Below are 23,844 nucleotides of genomic sequence, written 5' to 3'. Positions count from 1 at the left end.
ATTTTCCTCCCGGCATCCCCCTCCCCGCGGCCCCCTCAGCAGCTGGGGGGGCGAGGGGGGGGAAGGTCACCCGCTGGGTCCCCATATGGTCCCGGGCTTTAGTCCCCGGCCCCCCCAGCCTTAGGATGGCGATGGGGGGGGGGGGGTTGGCATACATGTGGGATGTCCCTGTGGGGATTGAGGGTGGGGAGTGTGGTACGGGGGTGGGCACGGTGCCCCCCGGCGGGGCTTGATGCCCACCCCCCACTCCCAAACTGGGGGACGGTGTGCGGGGTGCCATGCAGCACTGGCTCGGTTACAGAGGGGAAACTGAGGCACGGGAGGCTGCTCAGCCCCCCCCCCCCAGCGACCTCCCTCCTTGCCAGCACCCAGGTGGGGGTGGGGGGAGCTGGGCCCCGGCCCCGCTCCTCCCGTGGGGTGCACTGCCTGCCAGAGCCGTGCAAGAGCCGTGCAAGAGCCGTGCTGCAACCGTGCGAGAGCTGTGCAAGGCCGTGCAGGCCCGCAGTACGAAGGTGCTGGGTGCCCGTGCCTCAGTTTCCCCTACTGCACCCCGCTCTCCGCGGGATGGGGGCAGGGGGCTGCTCCAGGCACGCCGGACCCCTCGTGCTCCCCCGGCCCGCCGGTGGGTGCCGGGGCAGAGAGCGGGACCCCGCGGCCGCGCTCCACCGGGGGGTTGGGGGGGGGGGGGGCAGCGGGCAGCCTCAAGACGGGGGCGTGACCTCGGCTACCGGAGGGCGTGGTATCGGCGATCGGGGGCGGGGCTGGGCGGCGGCGGAAGTGGGGGGGCGTGGCGGCGCGCGGCCGGGGCCGCGGCGGAGGGAGGGCGGGGGCCGCGGCGGCGGGGCCCGGTGCGGCCCGGGCAGCCATGCGGCGGCCGTAGCTATTGCAGCGCGCCGAGCTGCGCGAAGGGGAGGCGGCGGCGGCCGCCGCGGCCTCTTACCGGTGCTCAGCCGCCTGCTGGGCTATGGGGCGGCCGGAGGCGGGCGCGGCGGGCGGCGCCGTTACCGGCACGGCGGGCGCGGGGCTGCGGGCCCCGGCGGCGGGCGGCGGTGGCGGCGGCGCTGCCGGGCGGCGGGGCTTTGCGGGCCCGCGGCCGCCGCCGCAGCTGATGGTGTCCGCCACGCGGCGGAGGGGCGGCCCGGCGAGGAGGGCGGCCCGGCGGCGGCGGCGGCGGCGGGGGCCCGGCGGGAGGGCGGCGGCGAGCTGCTGTGCCCGCGGCACCGCTGCGCGCTGGAGCCCAAAGCGGCGGCCAGGTGGGGGGCGGCCCCGCCGGGGGGGGCTGGGCTGCAGCTGGCGGCGCTGGGGCTGCGGCCGCCCGGGCTGGGGGCGAAGGGGCCGGCGGGCTGCCCATGCCCCTGCCTGGGCCCGCCGCCGCCCGCCGGCCCCGCCGCCGAGGAGACCAGCGACGCGCTGCTGGTGCTGGAGGCGCTGGAGCCCGACGAGGCCGGGAGCTGCTCGGAGGAGGAGCCGGGGTCCCCCGGCCGCGGGGCTGCCCGCGCCGCCGGGAGAGGGGCCGGCGCCCCCCCGCCCCCCGGGGGCCCCGGCGCCAGGAAGGGCTCGCTCCGGGTCCGCCTCAGCCGCCTCTTCCGCACCAAGAGCTGCAGCGGCGGCTCGGCCGGGGATGCCGCCGGCGGGAGCGAGGCCCGGCGCCCCGCGGAGCTGCCCGCCTCGGCCGGCAGCCTGACCGACGTCTGCGGGGCCCGCGGCCGCGAGCAGGAGGCGGGCAGGTACGGGGGGGCCCGGGGCTGGGCAGGGCCGGGGGGGGGGGTTCGCCCCAAGGGCTGAGCTGAGTTGGGGATCCCCGGTTCTGAAGGCTGAGCTGGGCTGGGGGGGGGGTCGCCGGCCCGGGGAGCTGAGCTGGGTTGGGGAGAGGTCACCCCAGAGGCTGAGCTGGGTAGGGGTTCCAGGGGCTGGGCTGGGGGGATACATGGTTCCAGGGGCTGACTGGGATGGAGGGTCCCCGGTCAAGGGGCTGGGCTGAGGGGGGGTCGCCCCAAGGGCTGAGCTGGGCTGGGGGGGTGTCACCGGCCCCAGGCACTGAGCTGGGCTGGGGGGTGTCCCCGGCCCTAAAGGCTGAGCTGGGCTGGGGGGGGTCCCTGGCCTGGGGGCGTTCCAGGGTGGCAGGACAGGCGCTGCAGGGAGCCGGGGGACCCCCGGGTTGATGGCAGCACAGGATGGCAGTGCAGTGAGGCTGGTGGCCCGGCGCAGGTGCCGTCCCCCCTGGGCACCGCGGCCGTCCCTCGGCTCCGAGCTGGGCTTGGGCCACTTCCAGCAGCTGCCGAGGCCTCGTCTTGTGCACGGGGTGGGCGAGCGCAGCTGGAGCCTGGCGGAGGCACATACAGCTCCTGGCAAAGCGGATGGTGGAAAACCATCCGGGAGCAGGCCCGGTGGGGCGGCCGGAGCCCCGGGATGCCACGGCACCGGCCGAGCGAGGAAGTGCTGTGCCCAGAGCTGAGGGGCTGGTGTTTCCTCTCACCCTCCTGCACCGCGCAGAATGGTTTCCTGTGGCTCACGAGCATCACGGTTGGGCTCCGGCGTCGGTGGTGGCGGTGGGTGCTGCCGTGGTGGCTCTGCTGTCCCCCTGTGCCATGGCCGGAGGGAATGCTGGCAGCCCGAGGTTGGCTGGGTTGTGCGTTAGGCTGGAGGGACAAATTGTGGGATCCCGGGTACCCCCTTGTTCCTCAGCCCCGCTCCGTTGGCTCCGGCACGCCTTGCCTGCTCCAGCCTCGTGTTTCAGCGGGAGACACGAGCTGCTTGATGCCGGCTGCGGAGGGTGAAGGGCTGAGCTGTACCCGGCTCTGGTTGGGGTGGGTGTCCCATGCTCCAGAAACCACTTTCTGTAGCATTTCCAGCAGCAGAACTGGAATTCTTCATGGAGGAGGCAGGGACAGCCCGCCCGGCAGCAGCATTAAATAATTGAATGGAGCCTTGAGTGTGACAGCAGGGTACTTCCCCTGCGGGGTTAATTAACCTCCTGTGAGGCTGTCGGGGATGTTGCCTCCTTAGTGCAGCTGCAGACCTGTTGATGGGCTGAACAGAAAACTTTCTCCAGGCTTGCTCTGAAGATGTTGGCCTTGGGTCAGGTGTGACCCACTGGGCACTTTGGCAGCCCAAAAGGCAACCGGGCTGCAGCAGAGGCCAAAGTGACCTCCCCTTGGAAGCAGAGGATGGGTTCTGAGATGGGCCAGCCACGGCTCCGGGTGTCAGCTCCCAGCCCCGCAGCTGCTCGGGGTGTTTGAGTCCTCCCTCGAGCTGCTGTGCCCGCGAGGAGCCCCGCTTTTGCATGTGGGGTAGGGAAACCATTTTATACAACGGCTTCGTTCCCCACAAATGACTAAATGGGCCTCAAACAGTAGCGAGCCGCGTTGCCTGTAATGACATAATGTTTTGCTAATGGGCTCGTGGTTTATTCCGTCCTTACGCTTGAGGAGCGCCCGGGACCTCCCAGCGCTGGCGTTGGTGCGGAGCTGGCACCGGTGCCCCGGCCGGTTGGGAGTGGAGCAGGACCCTCACCATCGGGGTCCCCCCTCGCTCGGGAGTGTCGTGGTCACTTCTTGCTCTGGCATCGTGCAACTCTGCCAGCGCTAATTAGGCGATTTTAACAAAGGTTACTTCAAGGTGCCCTGATGCAGCAACTCTATCGGTTCAGGGATGACTGATTCCCCTGCTTCCAGTTCCAGCGGTCCCTCTCCTGCTGGAGAGGGCTGGCTTATCTGAGCGGGCTTTTTTGCGCCCGTGGAACGACAGCTGCTGGTGTGCTGGCAATCTCTCCAGCACCTCGGTGGGATGGTGTCTGCTGGCGCCGAGGTCTGGCCCTGCTCTCGCCAGCCATGGGGGGGGGGGGGATGGGGGGAGGGTTTGAGACGTGTGGTTTGGGGATGCTGGGATGCTCGTGGTCTCCTGAGGAGGGTAGACACGGTTTAGGGAAGCTGGGCTTGGCTGGGGAAGCGAATTTTCGGCCGCGGAGTTTGCAGATGGTGATTTCTTTTCCTCCCTCCGTTGCCTGGTCCTCGGTTTGGAGGTGTGTAGTGCAGCGACTTGATTTCCCGCTGTGGTTGTTTTGCCAGACTTTAACTGTGCTGCTGCTGCTGCTGTCTGCCTGCTTTGCACCGTCTTCACGGCTTGACTGAGGGGGGACACAGACGATGACCTTCCCTGGGTTCTGCAAAGAGCTGGAGGTTGTTGCCTCCCAATGCATGGCCCCCATTAATATAGGATGGGCCTGGCGTTCATTGTGAGTCGCTGCTGCCATCGCTTGTGGCTGATGAGGTGGGCTCAGAGCGATTTTTGGGTTAATTCACAGCTCTGCTTGCTATCGGGCTCTTATTCCTGACTTGCAAGTCTCTCTGCAGGCTGCTGGTGAAGTGCTCCCTTCATCTGCGATGGGCGATACCTAGTCAGGCTCTTCCTTTAAACATCCACAAGGAGCCGAATTCCTGGTATTTGGAGTTGCTGCCTGGGCTTCCCATGGTGGTGCTGGTCCCCGAGGCAGCATCGGTGCACCACTGGCTCCCGCCTGCAGCAGCAGTTGGGAAAGAAACCAGCCCCATTACCTAAAATGAATAGCGGGGTTCTGCTGAGCTGCAGAAACTCAGTGTGGAGATACCAACGTGTGGCTTCTCAGCCAGGACTTGGGTGTTCAGTAAAGACTCTGTCGGTGAAACAACTTTCTGGAAGCAGTTTGGCCGTCAAGGTAGCTGGAGGGAAAGGGGACGGGGTGAGGCTCTGCAGATGGGTGGGCGCGGGACATCTCGGCGGGCCAGCATCTGCTGCGCATCCCTCGCTGGGTACCCAAGTCTGGTAAGTTAGTTGTGGTGGTGACCTTGGGTTTTTAACATGTCTCCAGTTATTACATTATAATAGCACAGAGCCAGCCCGGGTGGCCAGGTAAGATTTGCCGTAGTGATAACGAGGCAGTGCCTTGGAATGAGCAAAGGCAGCACCGTGGGAAATGCCGGCCGCTATTACAGAACTGGTGGGTAACTGACCCTAAAAATCCTTATTTGCCGGAGCTCGAGGGGTTTCCCAGTTCTGTGTGCACAAATCTGTGCAGAATCTGACCACGGCGTTCACGGCAACGTCCACCTTTGGCTTTCTCCAGCTCTGCAGGGCTGCGCTGATCCAAGGCAGCGGCACTCGGGTACCGGTCACATGTAATTGCTTCTCTGTGGGTTTCGGCGTCGTTTGGATACTGCTGAACTTGAGGGCAGGAGGAGGAAGTTTGGAAGTATGTTGTTTTGGTGGAGGCTGAGTTGGGAGGTGGAGGATTCAGTCCACGTGAATAGTTTCTTGTTCTCTCCCTGCTGCTGATGTGAGCTTGCAAGAGATGAGAAATCTCCAAAATCAATGACTGTAAAATGTTGGCATAAAACATAGCTGTTTTGGTAACAGCAAAATGCCAGCAGTGCTCCTTTCCATCTGGCTTAGTGGGTGGGAACAGAGCTGTTACTATAATGTTAGTTGATATTAGTCCAGAAGTGTAATTTTGTGTATGTGTGGCTGATAATTGGTGAATTGCTCTCCTTTGGGGAAAAAATCCAGCCCTCAAATAGGTGCGAGAGCCTTAAAATGAAAACGCTTCCAGACATTTTCATGGGGTTTTATCTATCGTGATGATGAGTGTTCCTTAGTATTTTTATTTGAAAACTTACAGTATTCAGCCTTTCTTCACAGCTGTGCGACCCAGGGATGTGTCTGGACGCAGACACGAGAAGCATTTGGTCTGTGCTGGGAGGAGAGGAGGGTGCACCCGTCTGCTCTGCGCTGCCAGGGCTCGTCGTGCACAGCCACATGAGCCCGGAGCTTGGGTTTCTCCTCCCTGTGGGGCCGCTGAGTTGCATCTGCTCCGTGCAGCCCTTCCAGGCGGGCGGCAGATCCTTGCTCCGAGCTGGTTTTACCCGAAATTTTGTCCGGCTTTCGCAGGAGGCTGTGAGCAGAGCTGGGGTCTGAAGCGCAAGGCAGGCTTCGGGGGCAGGTTCAGGGGCAGCCGCGTGCTGGGGCGCGAGGAGACGTCCGAGAGGAACAGAGCCAGCCCCTGACAGCCTGCTGGGTGGTGTGTCCCGGCGGTGGGCAGAGCTGGTCTCTGAGCTCTAGGTCTTGGTGGTGCAGTTGCTGGGCTGGATGCCATGGGACCAGTTTCCCTGGCCAGCGCAGTGCGGTTGTGTTATTGAACTTGAAGTAACCCTGGCTCTCCCAGTACAGACCTACAGGTTGCCCAGTGCCGGGATGGGCGTTGCACGATACGCTGTGGGTGCTGGAAGGACCTGCCTTTGTCGAACCTGCGGCTCGTGAGGGCTGTGCTTGTGCTCAACTTTGTTCTTGTGCTCCTCTCTTCGGCGGGAGCGAGTTTCTGGCACCGGGAACACGTTTCTCGCCTCGCCTCAACCGCGGATTCAAGTCCTGAGGGTGCCATACTCTGTGCCTCAGTTTACCAGCGTTTCCTCTGCCTAAATCTGGATAAAGCCCTTTAGCATCGCAGTAGGAAGGTGCTGGAAGGAGTGCTTTTGTGTGGGGAGAGCACAGGGCTGGCTACAGTGTTGTTATAAAACTGTGGGTTTGGAAAACGAGCTTCACGGGAATTGCTGGTATTCCTGGGGCCTCAGAGGTGTGTTTTGAGCTGGTTCCATCCATCTCGGTGCTCTGGGTTTAGCTCGCCTGCCCTGCACCTGCATTTTGAATGCCTTTGGGGACACGGCATCCTCCGAGCGACGCGCTCGCTCCAGGCACAGCCCCTCATTGCGCAGGGACCGAACCTGTTTGTCGAAGGCGTTTGGCAATGCCTGATCCGGAGGAATAGCGTGATGCCTGTTGTGAAACAGCTTCTTGGCTCCGCTCACCATACTTGCTTGGGGTTTTCTTTCCAATGACTTTATTAATTACCTAGTTAGAGATTTGCTTCGTAGCAGGACGGAGACCTAGCTTTACTGGTTGGCTGCCCTACTTAAGCCAAAGCGCTGCTCTAGGAGTTGAATAAACACGCAGCGCTGAGCCGTCTCAAGGTTCTGTAAAGAATGGTGAAGGTTCCTCTGGTCTGAGAAGGTCAAGCTGCTTTCTGGTGGGATGCCTGGCGTCTCCTCACCTCTACTAACGATGTCTTTCTTATTTCCGATAGGAAACACAGACTGACAAGAACTCAAAGTGCCTTTTCCCCGGTTGTGTTCAGCCCCCTCTTCACAGGTAAGGATTTGCAGGGTTTGCAAGGTTTGCAGCGTGGCGTTTCATTTTGCTATGAAAAGAGCAGCATGTGCTCGATGGTGGATGCTGAATGTTGCCTCCGCGTGCAACCCGGGATCTCTGTGAGGTGTCCCTCTGCCCTGCTCGCCCTCAAACCCTGCCCAAGAGGAGCTGTAAAGAACGTGGCTGTTGCAAGTCAGCGTTTTGCAATGCGTCCTGTTGAAACGCCGGGTCGAGCCGGGCTCTGGGAGGTGATGGTCCTTTCTCCACGCAGGGCTGTTTGCAGCCAAGTGGTTTGGAAAATCCCCTGTAGAGCAAGTGCAGTTGGGCGCTTCCATCCTGCGGTTTGAGGGGGGCTGAGGGCAAGCCCAGCTTCCCTCCTGGATGGCACGGCAGCATCAGCAGCTCTGCTGCACGACAAGCTCTGGGAATTGAAACCTCTTTGGGGGAGCATTACCTTCTGCTGCATGTGTCTCCCTGCATCCTGCTGGTTTCTGACCTTCCCTTTTCTGCTGGAGGGAGGGGGAAGTTGGCTGGTCGGTGAGTGGGGTGAGGGGGGAGTCCTGCTCTGCTGGCAGCTGAAAGCTGTCCTGCTGAAAAAGCTCCCAGTCACAGTCATGTGCCTCTTCTGGTGTGGGCTCGTAGCCAAAACGGCGCTAGCCACAGGGCCAGGGGCTTCCTCGGGAGAACCGCGTCTCAAAACATGAGTAGGAATCTAAAGTCACAAGTGAGTATTTCTCAGCTGCGTGTGGTTTTACGTGGCGTGTTGGGAAGGTCGCGTTCGAAGTAAGTTCACGCTGAGGGTCTTGCTGCGGAGCAAGGGGACCAAGATGTGACGTGTAGCAGCAGCCGCCCTCGGAGAAGCCGGCGGGTAGGGCTGGAAGCCACCTCTTGCGGCTCGGTCGGTGCGTGGCAGGAGGCTGGAGGGCTCAGGGCAGGGGCTGGTGCGTGGTTTGTGTTCCCAGGGAGGGCGAAACCCGCTGTGGAGAGCAGTGGTGAAGCCGTGCTGGGAACCGCTTGGAATTGCAGAGAAGTGACCTTCGAGGCAGAGCATGTGTCTGACTTGCCCAAAACTAGTAACTGGAAGCTTCTGATCCGCTCCTGCGGGTTCTCGTGGCTCGTTCAGCTCTTGCAGAGCGGAGTCACTTGGGGGTGACTCAGCCGTGGTGGTGGTGCCTGTTCTCTCCTCCGCTCCCGCATCCCCCCCAGCCGATGCCTGGATCGCGGGGCGGCACACGAGGACGTGCTCCTTGTGTGATGTGGCTTCCTCTGAAGTGTCGTGTGCGTTTATTTAGCAAATCGAAGCTGCTGAAAGCAAAAGCTGCTTCTGCTGCTTTGTCAGCTGTTGCTAGGGGAAGTTGTGGGTGTAAAAACCGTAATTCTGCGTGCGGGTGGTAGGGGTGCATGGATGTGTGCGCAGAGCTGCTTTTCCTCCAAACGAACAACACAGGAGAACCTGGAGTTGGCAAATTTTTGCTCTAAATTTGTGATGTTGATCTGATTAATTGTTAGCTTATCCTATTAGCTGTTTTTAGAATTACTGACAGCAATTTTTGCCCGTTGGTGGGACAGTGGCAATGCCCTCATAGTAGTTTTTCCTTTGCAGAAGATGGTGGAAGCATCTCCAAAGTGAATATCTGGATCTGAATTGCTTTGGTTTGTTGTTGACTTCAGGTTTACACCGCTGAGCTCTCGGTTTCTTTCGCAGCTGCTCTGTAGGGGATTTTCTGAGACTGGGACCGCCAAAGTGGGACAGAATTCGAACGCTGGGCCCAACTTGGATGAGTTTTTTTTGGTGATTTGCTTTCAGCTTAGTGTGTGGGATGAGGGAAGGGCTTCGGGGAGGCTGTGCTCCCCTTTCCTGACCTCTCCTTGGGCACCTCTTGGAAACGCTGGCTCCGTAATCCCGCCGCAGCCCCTGCTGCGTTTGGCAGGATTTGCAAGCGGAATCAGCGCAGCCCCTGTTAGTCTGGTTACCCTTCGGTTTTGTTTGTACAAGGTGAACGCGGGCCAGCCGCTTCGTTTTGAAGGTGTGGAAATGAAAGAGTTGGCTGTGTGCACCCGTGTGTGCTCACACCCTTCAGTCCCCCGGGGAGAAGGCACCTCGGATAATAACCCACCCTAAATACTCCTCTTAGCATCGCTTATTAATAGACGGGACTTTTAAAACCGGGGGGGGGAAGCTGAGTCAATGTTGTCCTGTGTTATGGACGGTAAATACATTGCCAGGCGCTTGCCAAGAGGCGGGCGACGCTGCGGACGGTATCTGGAGCAGAAGAGGAGTTCCCTGCCCACAGGAATTGAAATCTAAGGCAGCCAGATTTCGTTGTCCTTGAGACTGTGGTTCGGATGGTTGGGATAACTTGGTTTCAGTGGCGGTGGTTCATCAGAGCCTGGTTAGACTGAATTTTATTTTTTTTTGGGGGGGGGGGGGGGAAACATGCCATGGCTGCGGTAGCACCACTTAGGGGTGTCTTTAGGATTTAGGTGTTTTCCTTCAGACTCTCTATCAGTCCGTTATCAAGGCTGATGCTTTGACCTTGATTTGATGGCTTTGTTTCTCTGCCGTGATTTTAGACTAATTTTAAGCTTTTCTGGTTTTCAGTTAGACCTCTTAGTTTGTGTCATTGTTTTCCCCGGTCTCCTGGATCCAAAGCTTTGGGGCTTCAGTGAATTGCAGGGATTTAATGTAAAAGCCTGTCCAGCTCCCTGGTATTAATTTTAAGAGCTGGGACCGTCCCAGCCTTTGGGGTAGAAGGTATTTGTCTGATCAGCCAAGGCACTTGTAGGGCAGCTGAGATCAGCACTAACAGGAGAGGTACCTTGGCGGGTGCCACGCAGACCTGTGCAACCATTCCCCAAGCAAAGTGCGGGCGCTGGAAAGGTCTCTGCTGCTGCCGGACTCGGACTGGGATCGGGCCCGCGTACGGGTGTCGTTCCCTTCTGCCTGACCTTCGGGCTGCGGTAGCAGAGCTGAGCAGTGTCTCTGAAGCGATGCGGCAGGGCGACTCGATTTGAAAACTGCCAACAGGATCATCTTCCCAACCCTGCGGAGGTCACTGCCCCTTCCCCTCTCCCCCCACTCCCCACGCTGAGCCTCTGCGTGCCCCGGCGGAGGTGCAGTACTAACGGTCTTGCTCCACCAACCTTCAGGTGAAACAGTGTCACTAGTGGACGTGGACATCTCTCAGCGAGGACTGACCTCCCCTCACCCTCCGACTCCACCGCCTCCGCCACGAAGAAGCCTCAGCCTGCTAGGTACCGTCCCGGAGAGCATCCTTTGCCGCGTGTCCCTCCGGGAGCGTAGCGGCTGCCGATGTGCCCGCGCAGGGATGGCGGAGGAGCGTCCTGAGGGTCGCTGGTGGCGGGCTCGCTGCCTGCTCGTCTGACCCCGTAACGTGCCTGCTCACCCTTCCCTGGCAATAGGATTTTTTTGCTGTTGGCTGAAAGCTTCTCTTAGCTCAGCCAGGAAGGGAGGGTGCTGGTGGAGCGATGCGAGGTGGGAGGGAAAGTGCTGGTTTTGTAGCATTTCTGCTGCTTTTGGAAACTTTCCGCCCCTTCCTACCCGTCACCCAGCGGGGCTGGTTCCTTGCTGTGCTCTCCAGTCGGTGGAAGTGGAGGTTCCCCGGGTTGTTGCTGCACGAGGAGCCTGGCTTAGCTGCTCTGCACCCTCCGCTGGAGGAGGCTCCCCTGCACAGGAGCAGCTCAGGATGGGTGAAGTCAGCCTGAGCCAGCAGCACCTTGCCCTGCACATCCCGTGTGCTGAGCCTGTGACGTCTCCTGTTAACGCCTGTCTTGTGCTGCAAGCTGCATGCGAGGAGCTGGCTGGGCTGGAAAACAGTCTCCTTCAGTCCAGGAGCGCGTGTGGGCGTGCATGTGTGTGTGCGAGGCTCCGAGCTGGTGGGAAGCAGCAGCAGCAGCAGCCCCTGCGCTCAGGAGCGGGAGGAGGATGGTGAGCTGCGGGTGGGAAGCTCCATCTTCACCTCTCCAGGCGGTGCTGAGGGCCGGTTTGCTGGAGCCGTGTTGTCAGGCGCAGAGCTCGCTCGCTTTCCTGTTTTCTGAATCTCTCTTGCCTCTGTTCTCTCCTAGATGATATCAGTGGGACGCTGCCTGCATCTGTCCTAGTGGGTCCAATGGGTTCCTCCTTGCAGTCTTTCCCTCTGCCTCCGCCTCCTCCGCCCCATGCCCCAGGTCAGCTTAGCTCTAGCAGCAAGGCTCTGGCTTCCCCTTCAGGGGTCTGGACGTTGGGGGGTTTCTTGGTAAACTTGAAGGCAGCGCTTCAGGCTTCAACAGCCACGGTGCCGCCTGCATCGCCTGCTCAGTCCTACGCCGCCGAGTGCGCAGGCACTGTGGTGTCCAGGCTCTGGTTTCTGTGGCGTTGGCTCTTGTTGCCCGCGGTAGTTTTGCTGAAGCTCGTGATTGCAGCAGCTTTATCCCCAGTTCAGCATCTCCCGTTTTCTCGGGTTCCTCCGGGGGGTTTGGCCGAAGCGCAGCCCACCCCGCTTTGTGCCGTGTCACCTAACGAGAGGCGGCGATGTCGGAAGGTGGGAACAGGGGTCAGGGCAGGAGCCCCAGCTTTGACAGCCAGCCTAACGGCACACCAGGATGCTTCCTGCGCCCCGACCCTCTTGCTTTCGGTTTCCTTCAGGACCCCGGGGGCTTTAACTGCCCCCTTTTTCAGGATGCGTGCTCGTTCCTTCCAGTCTGTGCCACCTGGCACATCATCCCTTGCCTTCCCTCCGAGCTAGCGTAAGGAAATAGCAGGTGAAGGCACCGAGTCACCTTGGAAGGGCCAGGTAGTGACTCCCGCTGTGTCCTTCACCAGGACATCGTCCTCGCGTCGGTCAGCCCAGCTCCCTCCTCCACGCTGCAGCTCTGCCCCTCCTGCCCTCCAGAGCTGTGCGAGGGGGACAGGGCGACCGGTCCTGGGGGGGGTGAGCTCCCCACGGGTGACCGTGGCCTGGGCGCTCTCTCCCTCTGCAGACGCCTTCCCACGGATTGTCCCGCTGAGGCCGATGGAGGCGATGCCTGGCCAGCCCGCCCCGCACCTGCAGTGTCCCCTCTACCGCCCGGACTCCAGCAGCTTCGCGGCCAGCTTGCGGGAGCTGGAGAAGGTAACGGCGCCGTGGGCTGGTGGCAGCAGCCGGGAGGGAAAGGCTGTGTGTCTCGGCTCTGGTTTTTGGGGGCATCATCCCTTTTACAGACTTAGAAGTGTAAGATTAGGATGGGACTGAAAAAAAAAAAAAAAGCCTCCTGCCTTTCCCCCGGTGAGGCCTTTGAGTCTAGACGAGCACTTTGTTGTGCATGGAAGGGGTGGCGTGGTCTCGTCTGGTCTTTCCCCACTTCTGGGTGGTAAGGGATGTGATGGTGTCCAGGAGCAACGAGTCCTGACCACCCATACTCCTGGGCAGGTATCACCAGGCACTTCCATTTTGACATTTAAAGGGGATTAACAACAAGAACAAATCATACTGCGTTTGGTTGCTGATAAAATCTTCCTTGCTAGCTTCTGCTGACGTTCTGGCTGTCTCCTTTGCTAGTGCGGGTGGTACTGGGGACCGATGAACTGGGAGGATGCAGAGATGAAGCTGAAGGGGAAGCCGGACGGATCCTTTCTGGTCCGAGACAGTTCTGACCCCCGTTACATCCTGAGCCTCAGCTTTCGGTCGCAGGGCATCACCCATCACACCAGGATGGAGCACTACAGAGGTAAGAGCCACGGGTGGTTCTGGGGGTGGCGGAGGCCTGCGGCTGGGGACCAGTCTGATCTCAAGGTCCCAAGAACGGCGCTCGGGGCACAGGGCTGGCAGGAGAAGGGGGAGCAGCAGCAGCATGTCCTCGCTCTTGTGGTGAGGTTCCGCAAGAGGCCTTAGAAGCTGCATTTGACTTTGCTTCTTATGCCTCAAGCAGCGACTGTCCTTATTAACTCTGAAAAATTGGAGAATACAATTCCCTGTGCCTGTCCTCAGGCCTTGCTTTGGAAAACTGGATCCCATGCCGTTGGGATCCGATGTCACTGAGATGGGATGTGCAGCAGGAGCCATCGCTCGTGGCTGTCTGTGCTTCCCAAAACAGAGCTTGTTTCCCCGTGAAATGAGAAATGATCTCCTGACATTGTGGCTCGTCACCTCACCTTGCTCTCCCGCTGCTCGAGGGATGCTCGGCGGTGGTACTGGCTGCAGTCGGTCCCAGGCTGAGCCTTTAGCTCCACCGTGGTGGGTTTTTATTCCGAGAACTCTCGGCGTGCTGTTTGTGCCCTTTCTTCCTGCTGCGCTCACCCTCCTGCGTCGGGCTGCTTCTCACCTCGCCCACGCGCTTTGTCTGCTCGTCTTCACATGTGGTTTTCTGCATTGAGCTGTCGTACAGACACCTGACCTCAGGCCGAGGGAAATGCCCGAGGGGCTCAATGCACAGGGGGAATCTGCCCTGTAACCAGTGGGCAAGCTTTAATAACAGCTGCCTATAGCGCCTTGTCATTAAATGGCCCTGCAAATAATGGGTTCTGAGGCTTCCCAGCCAACCTGCTGCAGAAAACAGTGGTTTGCAACCTTTCAGAGCAAAGCTTCTCTTTTTCTCCTTTTTGCCCTTGCCCCGGGGATGCCACTGTTGTCGTCTTCCACCGCTGCTAGCAAAACCTGGCAGCACTTCTGGTCTTGAGCCCCTCTGATGGGAAGATGCCCCAGCAGTAATTCTCGCCCATCTAGAGCCAGTTCCCCTGTCCCTGACCATTGCGTAAGGAGGATTTTCATCACCCTGTCTTTATAGAAATTACAAGAAGCTCTTGCAGCTGGAGGAGATGTGAGGCTGCCTGTACAGTGGGTGCTTTTTCATAATTGATCTTTGGAGCAAACTTCTTTTGCTGCTGCTCTGCTTTCTTATTTTGGGGCTGGGATACATCCGTTCTCGGAGCTGCCTTAGCCCGGTGTCCTTCCCTTCCCTCAGGCTGCCCTCGCTGCACGGGTGAAGGTTGGTGCTGCCACCTTCCCTAGAGCAGCGCTCCCAGCCGGGGCACTGCATCAAGGATTTCAGGTTTGGGTGCAGCGCTTCGGTCTGTGTCGGCAGCCCTGTGCCCACCCCCCGCCCCCCAGGACTGGCTGCCTTGTGCTGAATGTGCTGCGGCACCACGGAAAACTGCAGACCTGAGCACTTCGATAAACCCGTGAAGGTGACAAATGGTGAGGCTGGGGGAACAGGGAAGAGAGAAATGCTTGACCTTCAGGTCTCAGGTAGATCAGATGAAGAAACCAGATTTTCTTTGTCTCTTTTTTCAGGTGGGCTGGGGAGGCTGGTTTATACTTTGTCCTTTGCATCTACTGGCCACTTTTAAGGGCTCGTTCAGATCCAAGATTCCCAGGAAGGATTACTTATTTTTCTGCTTGTTGATCCTGGATGTTTAGCAGGCTGGCCCAGGGCAGGGATGAGAGGCATCTTTTCCCAGTAGAGCCTACCCGACCTAGCTGTGGGGGAAGAAGGAGATGTGTTATAAATTTTGTGGGCTGGATGGAGCCCCTCTCCACCCTGTAGAAAGCCGCGAGTGCTGGATTCCCTGCGGAGCTGCTTCCTCTGGTTTTTCTGTAACAGGATGGTGCTGGGGGAGCTGCTCCTCCAAAAATGTCCTTGGTCTGTACTATGTAACTGGCTACCTCCGATGTGGCTGCCCCTTCTCCCGAGCACAAGTTCTTTACGTGGATACAGGGTGTTTGCAAAGTTACTCCGCCGCCGTTCTCGCTCTGGGTTCCGGCGCTGGTGCGGATTGGTGGTGTCGCACACCTCCTGCCTGGCTCCTGCTGGGCTCCATCCACAACAGAGCCCTTGTTTTCCCCTTTTTTTCCTCTTCCCCGTGAAGCTCCGCTCCGTGTCAGCTCTACTGGGGCGCTGGCAGACCTGCGGACAGAAGGGGAGGTACGGCGGGGCTGTGGGCAGCGCTTCGGCACGGGGAGGGGGATAAGCGGCTGCGTTTTGTTGCAAGGAGGGAGCGTCTGGGAGGGATGGTGAGACTGGGCTGCTCTGAGGCTTAAGCTTAACCTATTTAGAGAGCCGTACAGAGGCTGGAGGGCCCACTTTCCCCGTGCCGCCTGTCTCCAGTTTCAGTGTTTGCCGCTTGAGCTCAAGGCATACGCCGTGTCGGGTGGCAGCACGGGGAGGACGGTATCGCTGTGTCTTGACCCCGGCTCTGGCTTGATGGTAATTTGAATTAAGGTGTTTGGAACAGCTGGCAAGAACGTGAAGCTGCTCCCGGGTCCGCTTTGAAATAAGCGATCGCTGACAGCCGGAGAGCTGGCAGAAGAGGGCCGCAGCACCCGGGTCGCTGGTTTTGCACCCCTCTGTGCACAGGCTTTGCCGTGACGCACTGGCTTTCTTTGGGAGTGCTGGTGGTGGGATACTGTGGAGGAGCAGGGGCATCTGCTAATGCCCTGTTAAAGGATTTTTTTTTTTTTGGTAGTTGTTTTAGTAGTTGAAGTTTTAGGCGCAGCTGTCACTGCAGGCTGTCCACAAGTTCCAGCAAGCCTGGCTTGCGGCCGTGCGTGAGTTCCAGCGCTCACCTTGTCGTCTCTCTCTGCGTATCCTCAGCTCTTGGAGAGCACTGGATCCAGTGGGACAGCGTCCTTGCAAGCTGGTGCCACTGGTGTTTCCTCTTAGTGCCCTGCCTTGTCCCAGCTCTACGGGAAGCAGCCAGCCTGGGGCATCCACCTGGCCTTTGAGAACATCGGGCTCGTGACTCAATGTCTCCTCGTGCCACTGGCGCTCCTATAACGTGAAACCTTTTCTGTTCTGTTGGAAGGGACCTTCAGCCTGTGGTGCCATCCCAAGTTTGAAGACCGCTGCCAGTCTGTGGTGGAGTTCATAAAGAGAGCAATCATGCACTCCAAAAACGGGAAGTTTCTCTACTTCCTCCGATCCAGGGTTCCAGGTGAGTCTCCTGTGCTGAGCCTGGGGGCTGCTTTGCTCTGTGATTACTGCCGGTCTGTCCTAGAGAGCCCGTCTCGGGTGGCTTTGGTCTGCTGCACTCAGTGCCCTGCTCTGCATCCTCGCCTGCTGACTTCTCAGAAGGCTCCTGAGGAGCAGACCCCTCGCTCGGCAGCTGCGCCGCTTGCTCGTGGTGCTAAGGTGACTTCCCCAACCTTTCTTTTCAGCGGTATGGAAACGTGGTACCGTCTCGCACTGTGACAAATGGAGCTGGAGACTGGAAAACTACTCCCTCCACAAGCAATTATTTGGCTACTAAAACTCTTGCTGTCTTCCCTCCCCCAGTCTCAGCGGCGCTGCCCTTACGAACCGCTCCATGCTTTGTAGTTTCCCAGCTCCCCCTTAGCTGAGACCCACCGGGGGCTGTCGAGGAGACGCGTTAAGCTGAGCGTGTGGGAGCATTTCCAAGCGTGAGCTCAAAGTGAGCCTCAAGCAACAGATACTGTAGATTCAGGGTCCCTTGGGGGGGACCGTGGTGCCGGAGCCCATCGACAGGCAGGTGCTTGCAAACGAGGAGGGGAGTGTTAGTGAAGCTTTGTTGAAGCGTGTTTGATTGCGTGCTGTTGGGATTGCAGAGGGCTTGTTTCCCCATCCGTCAGGCTCTGGTTCCTTAAATGGGCTCACATCTCCCTCCGGCTAAATCCGGGCAGGCGACGGGACCGGTATCTTCTGTATTTGTTTATTTTTCTGGTTTTCACTCCTCTGTCCTGGTGTACCAGAAAGCTAGCCAAAAAATCCAACGTGAAAAGAAGGGAAGAGTCTGTGCCAAATCGGCAGACGTGCCCCTGACTTGTGAGAGAGCAACAGTGGGGGACAGGATTGGGAGGGCGGGTGAGCGGCGATGCTCTGAACGGAACAGAGCAGGAGCGGGGATGCTGCTGCGGTGAGGCGGGTGGCGGCAGCGGAGCAAAGAGGGGCAGGACTGAGAAGCGTGGGAGGATTGCTGCAGTGCATCTGCAAGTGAAATTACAGTATATTTGCTCCCTATCCGTATTGCCATCGTGCCTGCAGGCCCTGCTGGTGACTGTAACGTCTCCATGGCACCGCAGCATGGACAGGATTCGGCCTGAAGAGTTTTGGGTCTAGAAGAGGCTGGAGGGGAGGAGGGATGGGATGTTGCCTCCTCAGGATTCCTGGCGGGGCTGGAGTCGCAGCCCGGAGCTGTTCGGTGTTGCCCTCTGCTGCAGACACCGCCAGTAACTGGAAAGCTGATTTATAACGTGGCCATGCTTTGGGGAGGAGAGGGATGTAAAGCCAGCTTTGTAATGTATCCTACCTTCAAAAAACACTTTCAGCTTCAAGATCCTTTACCTTTCAGATCCTGAGATCGCTTCCCCCTGAGAGCAGGGCTTCGAGGGCTTAGGACTCCAAGCAAATACCTTAGAAAGGACTTGCTATAGGAAAATATCGTGGAAAAAGAAAATAATCCCCCCCCCAGATGGTGCAGTGCACCTGCTGAGGAGTCCCTTGCTGCCTGGTCCCCGCTCTGAGCCGCCAGCCAGCCGTGCTGCTGGCTCTGGGTCCAGCATCTCTCCGTCGGGGTCCAGCACCTCTCCATCGGGGTGCAGCATTGGACCTGGGCGCTTCTTAAAGAGTCGCTGCGCCTTGATCCTGGAAAAACCAAGTCTCGCAGTGACGCCTGATCTTCAGCGGGAGAACACCGAGGATCTGCATCTCCCCAGTGTGCTCGTTAGTGCTGTTCTCCTGCTGAAATGTTAACGGCTGCTCGGAGGAGGGGGCTGTTTCCAGCTCGCGTCTGGCTCCTGGCAGCGAGGCATGTGGCTAGCACAGCGTGCGGAGCTCGTGCTGCGTCCCCGTAGCTGCTGGCTGAGCTCCCAGAGGCTAATTCCTTTTTGGTAGGAGAATAAGGATGGGGTGGGAGGGGGGAGAACCCAGCCTTCAATTGATTGCTGTTCTTTGCTTTCTCAAAAGCTGGCTCACAGCTTCCTGAGCTGCCTGGAGCAGTTTTGAGCCCATCTTAGTGTGAAGAGCTTTCCCTTTTCTCCTTTCACTCCATTGCCCTCAGAGACAAGCCAGCAGGAGGGGGTTAGAGTGTAACTAGCTTTGAATCCTTCTGTAAAGACAGATAAAACCTTGTGCTGTGAATGAACCCAGCTCCCAAAGATCCTTCCTGGTGCTCCCGCTGACCTCCGGGTTCTGTGGGCTCGATTGTTGCTCTTAACTTTGGGGGAGGAGGAGGTTTTTGGGGGGGTGGCGGGATGCAGCTCGCTTCCAGCCCTGCGAAGCTGCTCCTTGCGTGGGGCGCTGGCTCGAGCGAAGCTGCCGCCGCCTCCGCCTTTGTGCCCAGCCTCGTGACCCCAAGAATGAGCAACTCTGGCGTGGCTTGAGCTGACCAAATCCCCCAGCTTTTTAATGCCTTGCTAGAACTACCCGAAGGATTGTGCAGAGCAAAGCCTACGTGCCGGTCAGGCTGCCTGCCTTCTCCTCTGGTTTTCATCTGCGTCCTTTGGAAACCCTGTCGCTTCTCAGTATAAAGCGATGCTTCGTCTACTAGCCCTGGGCGAAGGGGGGTGGTTAGGAGCTTGCGGGGTCCCGGGATCTGCTTTTCCACGGGCATCCCGTGACATCAGAACTGTTGCGGCCTTGCGAGGAAGGCTGGAGATACCTTGCAGCCAAAGGGGCATCACCCCTGGAAGGTTTGACTCCCCAGTCCCAAGCAGGGGGCTCCTGGGCAGATGCGCTGTCAGCCGCAGCCTTGCAGAGAGCTCCGGTTCCCAAGCACCAGCTTTTCCTTTCTGGATCAGTAGTTGGTTCCTTTCTAATATCACCCTTGTCTCAAAGACTGCTTTTTTCCCCTTCCCCCCCCCCCCCCCCAGGTCTGCCTCCAACGCCTGTCCAGCTCCTGTATCCAGTCTCCAGGTTCAGCAACGTCAAATCCCTTCAGCACCTTTGCCGCTTTCGGATCAGGCAGCTGGTCCGAATAGATCACATCCCCGAGCTGCCGCTGCCCAAGTAAGTCTGGAGGGCTGGCCGGGGGGCAAGGCTCCTCGGTTTCCCCGCTGTGACAGCATCTGCGTCCGCAGCAGGGGCTCTGGGAGGGAATGGTTGACACCTCTTCAGCCTTGGGACAACCAGATAAATGTCCCGTGGTGCGTAGGGATGCGTGCGGGAGTGGCTCGGGTGTGGGGTTACCTGCCGGGTACCGCAGCCTTGGGGTGCAGGCTGCTGTTCCTGCGGGAGGTGGGGGAGGTTCTGGTCGTCCTTTGTGGAGTCTGGCATGGCTGTGGCTCAGGGTTAAAGGTCCTGCCCGTTCCTTCCCCAGGCCCCTGATCTCCTACATCCGCAAGTTCTACTACTACGACCCGCAGGAGGAGGTGTACCTGTCGCTGAAGGAAGCTCAGCTCATCTCCAAACAGAAGCAGGAGACTGAATCCTCCACGTAGCGAGGCTGCCTCACCCATCTTGTTGCTGTCACTGATGGTACGTGCGCACCCTGGTCCGTCCCCCATCCCATGGGGTCAAACGTAAGTCGTGTGGTTCCCCCTCATTGCAAAAAAACCCACAAAACCCTCCCGACGGAATCGTGGCTATTCACTCCATGGTCTCTTACCGTTGCCCAGCTTTCCCTGGGGAGGGCAACAAGGCTTCTGGTACTTCCTTGTGCCTATTTGTGCCCACACAAGCCTGTGCTCGCTCTCCTGCCAAAGCAGCTGCAGTCTGGGGCAGATCCTGCCACATCAAGCGGGGTGTTTGATCCCCGTCCCCTCTGTCTTCCCCACCAGGAGTTTGATTGTTGCCATCCTGTAGCCCAAGTCAGGCTGTGGTGGGGAGGAGGCACGCAACGGTGAAGCCTGCTTCTGCGGTGCCGCTTCTGCTCTCAAGCTCTTTTGTACAGAGAAGAGGGTTCAAGACTCCTAAGAAGCACAGCGGGACGGGAGCAGGAGCCTCAGCTCCCGGCTGAGGGAGAGGGGTCTCGGAGGCAGCTGAGCCCGGCTCGCGGACTCCTTGCAGATCAAAGAATGTCATGGCACTATTTACAATTTTTTGAAAGTTTTATTTTTGATGTCGTCTACTTTTTTTTTAATTATTATTATTATTTTCAGCATGAGAAATACTGTCTTATGATCAGCTGAATTTTATGATCCTCCCTTGGAAACTTCAAGGTGGGGAGATAGAAAGAGAGAAGGGGACTCTCTAGGAAGATCCGCCCCAGGCGTTACGGCGAGACTGTTCGTCGGTCCTCACCAAGAGGAGATGCAGCTGGAGAGCTGCTTTGGAGGCAGGCTGAGCCGGAATGAGATGCAGCTCTGTGGAATAACCTGGGGAGCATGGAGCTCTGCGCAGCAGGCAGCTGCACAGCTCCTCTGCTCTCTAGGGTTTGGAAGAAGAGGGCCAAACCTAGTCTTGGGCAGCTGAGCTTTGCAACTGGATTTGCAGGGTGACCCTATATGCTTTTTAAGTTGGGCCCGAGGAAGAAAGAGCATATCAGCCGTTTGGATGTTGCCGAGCCTTCTGCCAAAGGGGAATGGTTGCTGCTGCGCTGGGGAGCAAGGGCTGCTCCTCCTCGTTCCCTTAGCAAACACTGGAAGATTTCGCTGAAACCCCGTGAGAAGTGGCAGGCAAGTGGCAGAGCTGCTGCTGTGGCCGTGGCAGCAGTCCACGGACCAAAGGGACTTGCTACAGGGATCTCAGTCTTGCAGAGCCGTGGGACGTGCACTTTTAGCCTTTCTCTGGCTGTCTCCAGAAGCTGTGAATGAAGTGGCTTTCTGTCGAGCTGCGAAGGACCTTGATCAGGAGCTGCTGGGGCATTAAGAGAAATCTCTAGGATGACTCGGAGCAAGGAGCAGGTAACTGGGAGTTCTCCCGGAACAGTATCTGATCTCTGAGCTTGCCTGCTGCTTCCTCCTCTCCCTGGGCTGTCCGTGGAACCACAGCAGTTCAGAAACGGTAAAGCCAAGAGAGGTGGCAGCTCTCGCTGTGTTTCTGGGCTTGGCACAGGCTGAAATACCCTCCCTGCCCCCTCAAATCCTGGTCTGCCGTTCCATCCGCTGCAGCCAACTGCAAAGAGTTTGCATTTCATGAAGTTTTAAAGTTCTCCTGAAGCGGTGCTGAGAAGAAGTCTGGAGAAGCACCTTTCCTCCTGTATTTAAACAAGCAAATGTTCCCATGCCCTCGACCCGAGGGAAGGAAACGCTCCATCCTGCAGCAGCAGGGTCTGAAGATGCGACGCGTGGTCCAGGTCTGCGGATCTGAGCTCCGTGCCCTGTCAGCCGGCTGCCGTCGCGTGGGAGCTGTGAGGACTTCGGTCTTGCCCTGCCGAGTGATCTGTGTCCTTGAATTAGACACAGCCTTGTGGATCTTACAGCAGCTTGGAAAAATTCCGGTTGTCTGCCTCTGCCAAGCGTTGCTACAACGGGTGCTACACGAATCCTGCCCTCCCTGTCATCGCTGTCACCTCTGGCCTCAGTTTTGGTCTTGGAGAAAAAGTACGGTTTTTTTAAAAAGGATTTGGCTTCCAGAGAAAACTAATAATTAAGCTTCAAAATCTGTAGAAATACCTCATGGGACACTACTCGCTACTGACTTTGTGTTGCGTTGTTGGGGCAGTGGTTATCGGGACGGGGGAGCTGCCCCAAGACGTGCTGAACAGCATATCCTGACCCTCGGGGAGGGGGGAGCTAATTGAGTCCACGGCTACCGCGGCCCCTCTGTGCGGGGACCAGCATCCTCCGCCGCGTCCCCTCTGTGCGGGGACCAGCATCCTCCGCCGCGGCCCCTCTGTGCGGGGACCAGCATCCTCCGCCGCGTCCCCTCCCCTGGGTTGCAGCCCTGCAGCTCACACCGTTATCAGCGGAGCCTGTGAATTGACGCAAGGGCTTTGGCTAAAGCGCACAGCACGTCGGGCAAACGTTGGCGGAGGGAAAAGCCTCTGTGTTTGTGCAGGTGAGACTCCAGTGTCTGCGCCCCTGGCCCTGCTGCATCTTGGCTGGCCGTGTGCTGAAGATCCCAATTTTCCAACTGATCCATGTGCTGGAAAGGAAAACCTTCCTAAGAGCCAAGCCTGGTCTGATGCTTGAAGTGTCCCAGCTCCGTGCCAGCCAAGAATGGTGCGCCTGGTGCACGTGAATCCTGCCAAGCTTCTCTCCAAAAAGAGACCCTAGAGGCGAGGAAACGATGACGTGGGCCGGGGTGTGTGAGATGGGGGACCCGTGAGCCTCCCCTTGCCGAAGCTGGGGAGAAGCTGGTCCTCTCCCTGCGTGACGGTGGCGGCAGTGTTTTCACTCCGTTCGGGGCGCGGGCTGGGTTTGGGAAGGGAAAGCAGCCGAGCTGGGGAGCAGAGCAGGGAAAACTCATGCTGGTCAGGCATCAGGAATCGCCGCAGAGCCCGTCCTGCCCATGCCTGGGGTGAAAACGCACAACCCTGCTCCGCGGTGGGTCAGGAGAGCCGTCCTGCGCTGCTCCATCCCCTGCCCCGCCGGGGGGCTCCCCGTGGGGGTGGGTGGGATGGCTCTGCAGCCTTTGGAGCTATTGAAGGAGCAGCCAGACTTTAGGGGCAATACTTGAATTACGTGTGTTTGGTCGGCTGTCCCTGTCCTTGGGAGGACTTCTCCCCACAGCCTGCCGGTGCTTCTGCTGTTACTTGAACCATGTGCACGGGGGAAGGGGCGGGGGGAAGCAGACCCCCCAGGTGGAGGCCAGCCCCAAGGCTTTGGATCTGTCCGTGGCAGCTGAAATGACGGAGGGAATGTGCTTTGGGATGTTGGCTAGGGAATGGTGGGACACCAGCGTGTCCTGCTGATGTTCCTGGGGTCGGCTGTAGCTGCACGAGACCCTCCTATGGATCCGCACGCACGGGGAGGGGGCGGGGGTCTGCTTGGCCATGAAGGTGGCAGATGCTCTCGAGCATTCCCCGGGCTCTGCTCCACCTCTCCTTGCTCCGAGGCAGGCAGGAGAGCTGGAGCGTGGGCAGCACCAGCCCGCTGCCGGTGGCTGGTAGCGCTGGATAAGATCCCAAGGTTAACTGTAGTTAACAGCCTCCTCTTGAAATCCGTTTAAAATAAAGCTGTTCCTCGAGTTCCTTCCCATCTAGGTGTAATAAGGGGAGGGGGGGACCTGCTCTGCCGTTTGGGCATGGCAAAAGGTTCGGAGGTTTTGTTCCGAGGCTGGATGCGAGTGGAGCAAACGGAGCGGTCTCTGCCGAGGAGGTGATGGTCTTCGTGGACGTGGGTGACCTCTCCGAGAGGTCCTGCAAATCCCCAGCCCCGTTTGTATCCTGCCTGGAATGGTTTCGTGGCTTGGTTCTGGAGGCTGCGCTCATCCTGCTGATTTGGAAGAAAATTTTATAGCCTCCTTTGTCCAACCTTGAATTCTGCAGAGGTTGTTGCCGTCCTTCTCCCTCGATCAGGGATCAGCGGCAGCCGAACAACGAAATGGACCGTGAAAACTACCAAAGTGCAGAAAGTGCCCATGGAAAAGCTCATTTTCCAGCCGGAGATGGTGGGTTTTTTTTAGCTGGATGGGTGCAGCCTTCAGCCGTGTAGTGTAGCTGGTATCAGGTTGGCAAGATCCCCCGGCACCGTTTGCTCCGGGGGGTGGGGGTGGCTCCCACCCCTCTCCCTGCAGCATTTCGGGGTGGGGGCTCGCTCCTGCACTGTGACGCTCAGATAAGCCGGGATGATTTTCTTGCGTGGAAGTTTTCAGCTTGGGCTTGACCTCATTGGGGCCAGAAGAAGGCGGGGGGGG

The 23,844-nt window shown here is 58.9% G+C and overlaps 1 protein-coding gene across 1 annotated transcript; it reads left to right on the top strand.

Moving 5' to 3' along the window:
* The first annotated feature begins 155 nt into the window (after nucleotides 1–155).
* On the top strand, nucleotides 156–23,844 carry SOCS7 (suppressor of cytokine signaling 7). Its single transcript, XM_037411558.1, has 11 exons — nucleotides 156–195; nucleotides 1,106–1,727; nucleotides 7,112–7,176; nucleotides 10,327–10,431; nucleotides 11,263–11,364; nucleotides 12,157–12,287; nucleotides 12,714–12,882; nucleotides 15,956–16,084; nucleotides 18,978–19,113; nucleotides 19,424–19,581; nucleotides 19,884–23,844. Exons 1-10 carry the CDS (start codon nucleotides 156–158, stop codon nucleotides 19,542–19,544), a joined length of 1,620 nt encoding a protein of 539 aa, XP_037267455.1. The 3' UTR covers nucleotides 19,545–19,581; nucleotides 19,884–23,844.

Source organism: Falco rusticolus, chromosome 18 (genome assembly GCF_015220075.1).
Source record: "Falco rusticolus isolate bFalRus1 chromosome 18, bFalRus1.pri, whole genome shotgun sequence".
NCBI classification, from domain to species: domain Eukaryota; kingdom Metazoa; phylum Chordata; class Aves; order Falconiformes; family Falconidae; genus Falco; species Falco rusticolus.
This window is presented reverse-complemented; position numbering and strand designations above follow the sequence as displayed.

Bases quoted from the DNA above. Each gene is read 5' to 3' on its own strand.
- SOCS7 (XM_037411558.1), top strand. From the start codon at position 156: ATGTGGGATGTCCCTGTGGGGATTGAGGGTGGGGAGTGTG. The intron at 1,728-7,111 runs GTACGGGGGGGC...TATTTCCGATAG, and splicing joins CGCGAGCAGGAGGCGGGCAG to GAAACACAGACTGACAAGAA. The intron at 7,177-10,326 runs GTAAGGATTTGC...ACCAACCTTCAG, and splicing joins GTTCAGCCCCCTCTTCACAG to GTGAAACAGTGTCACTAGTG.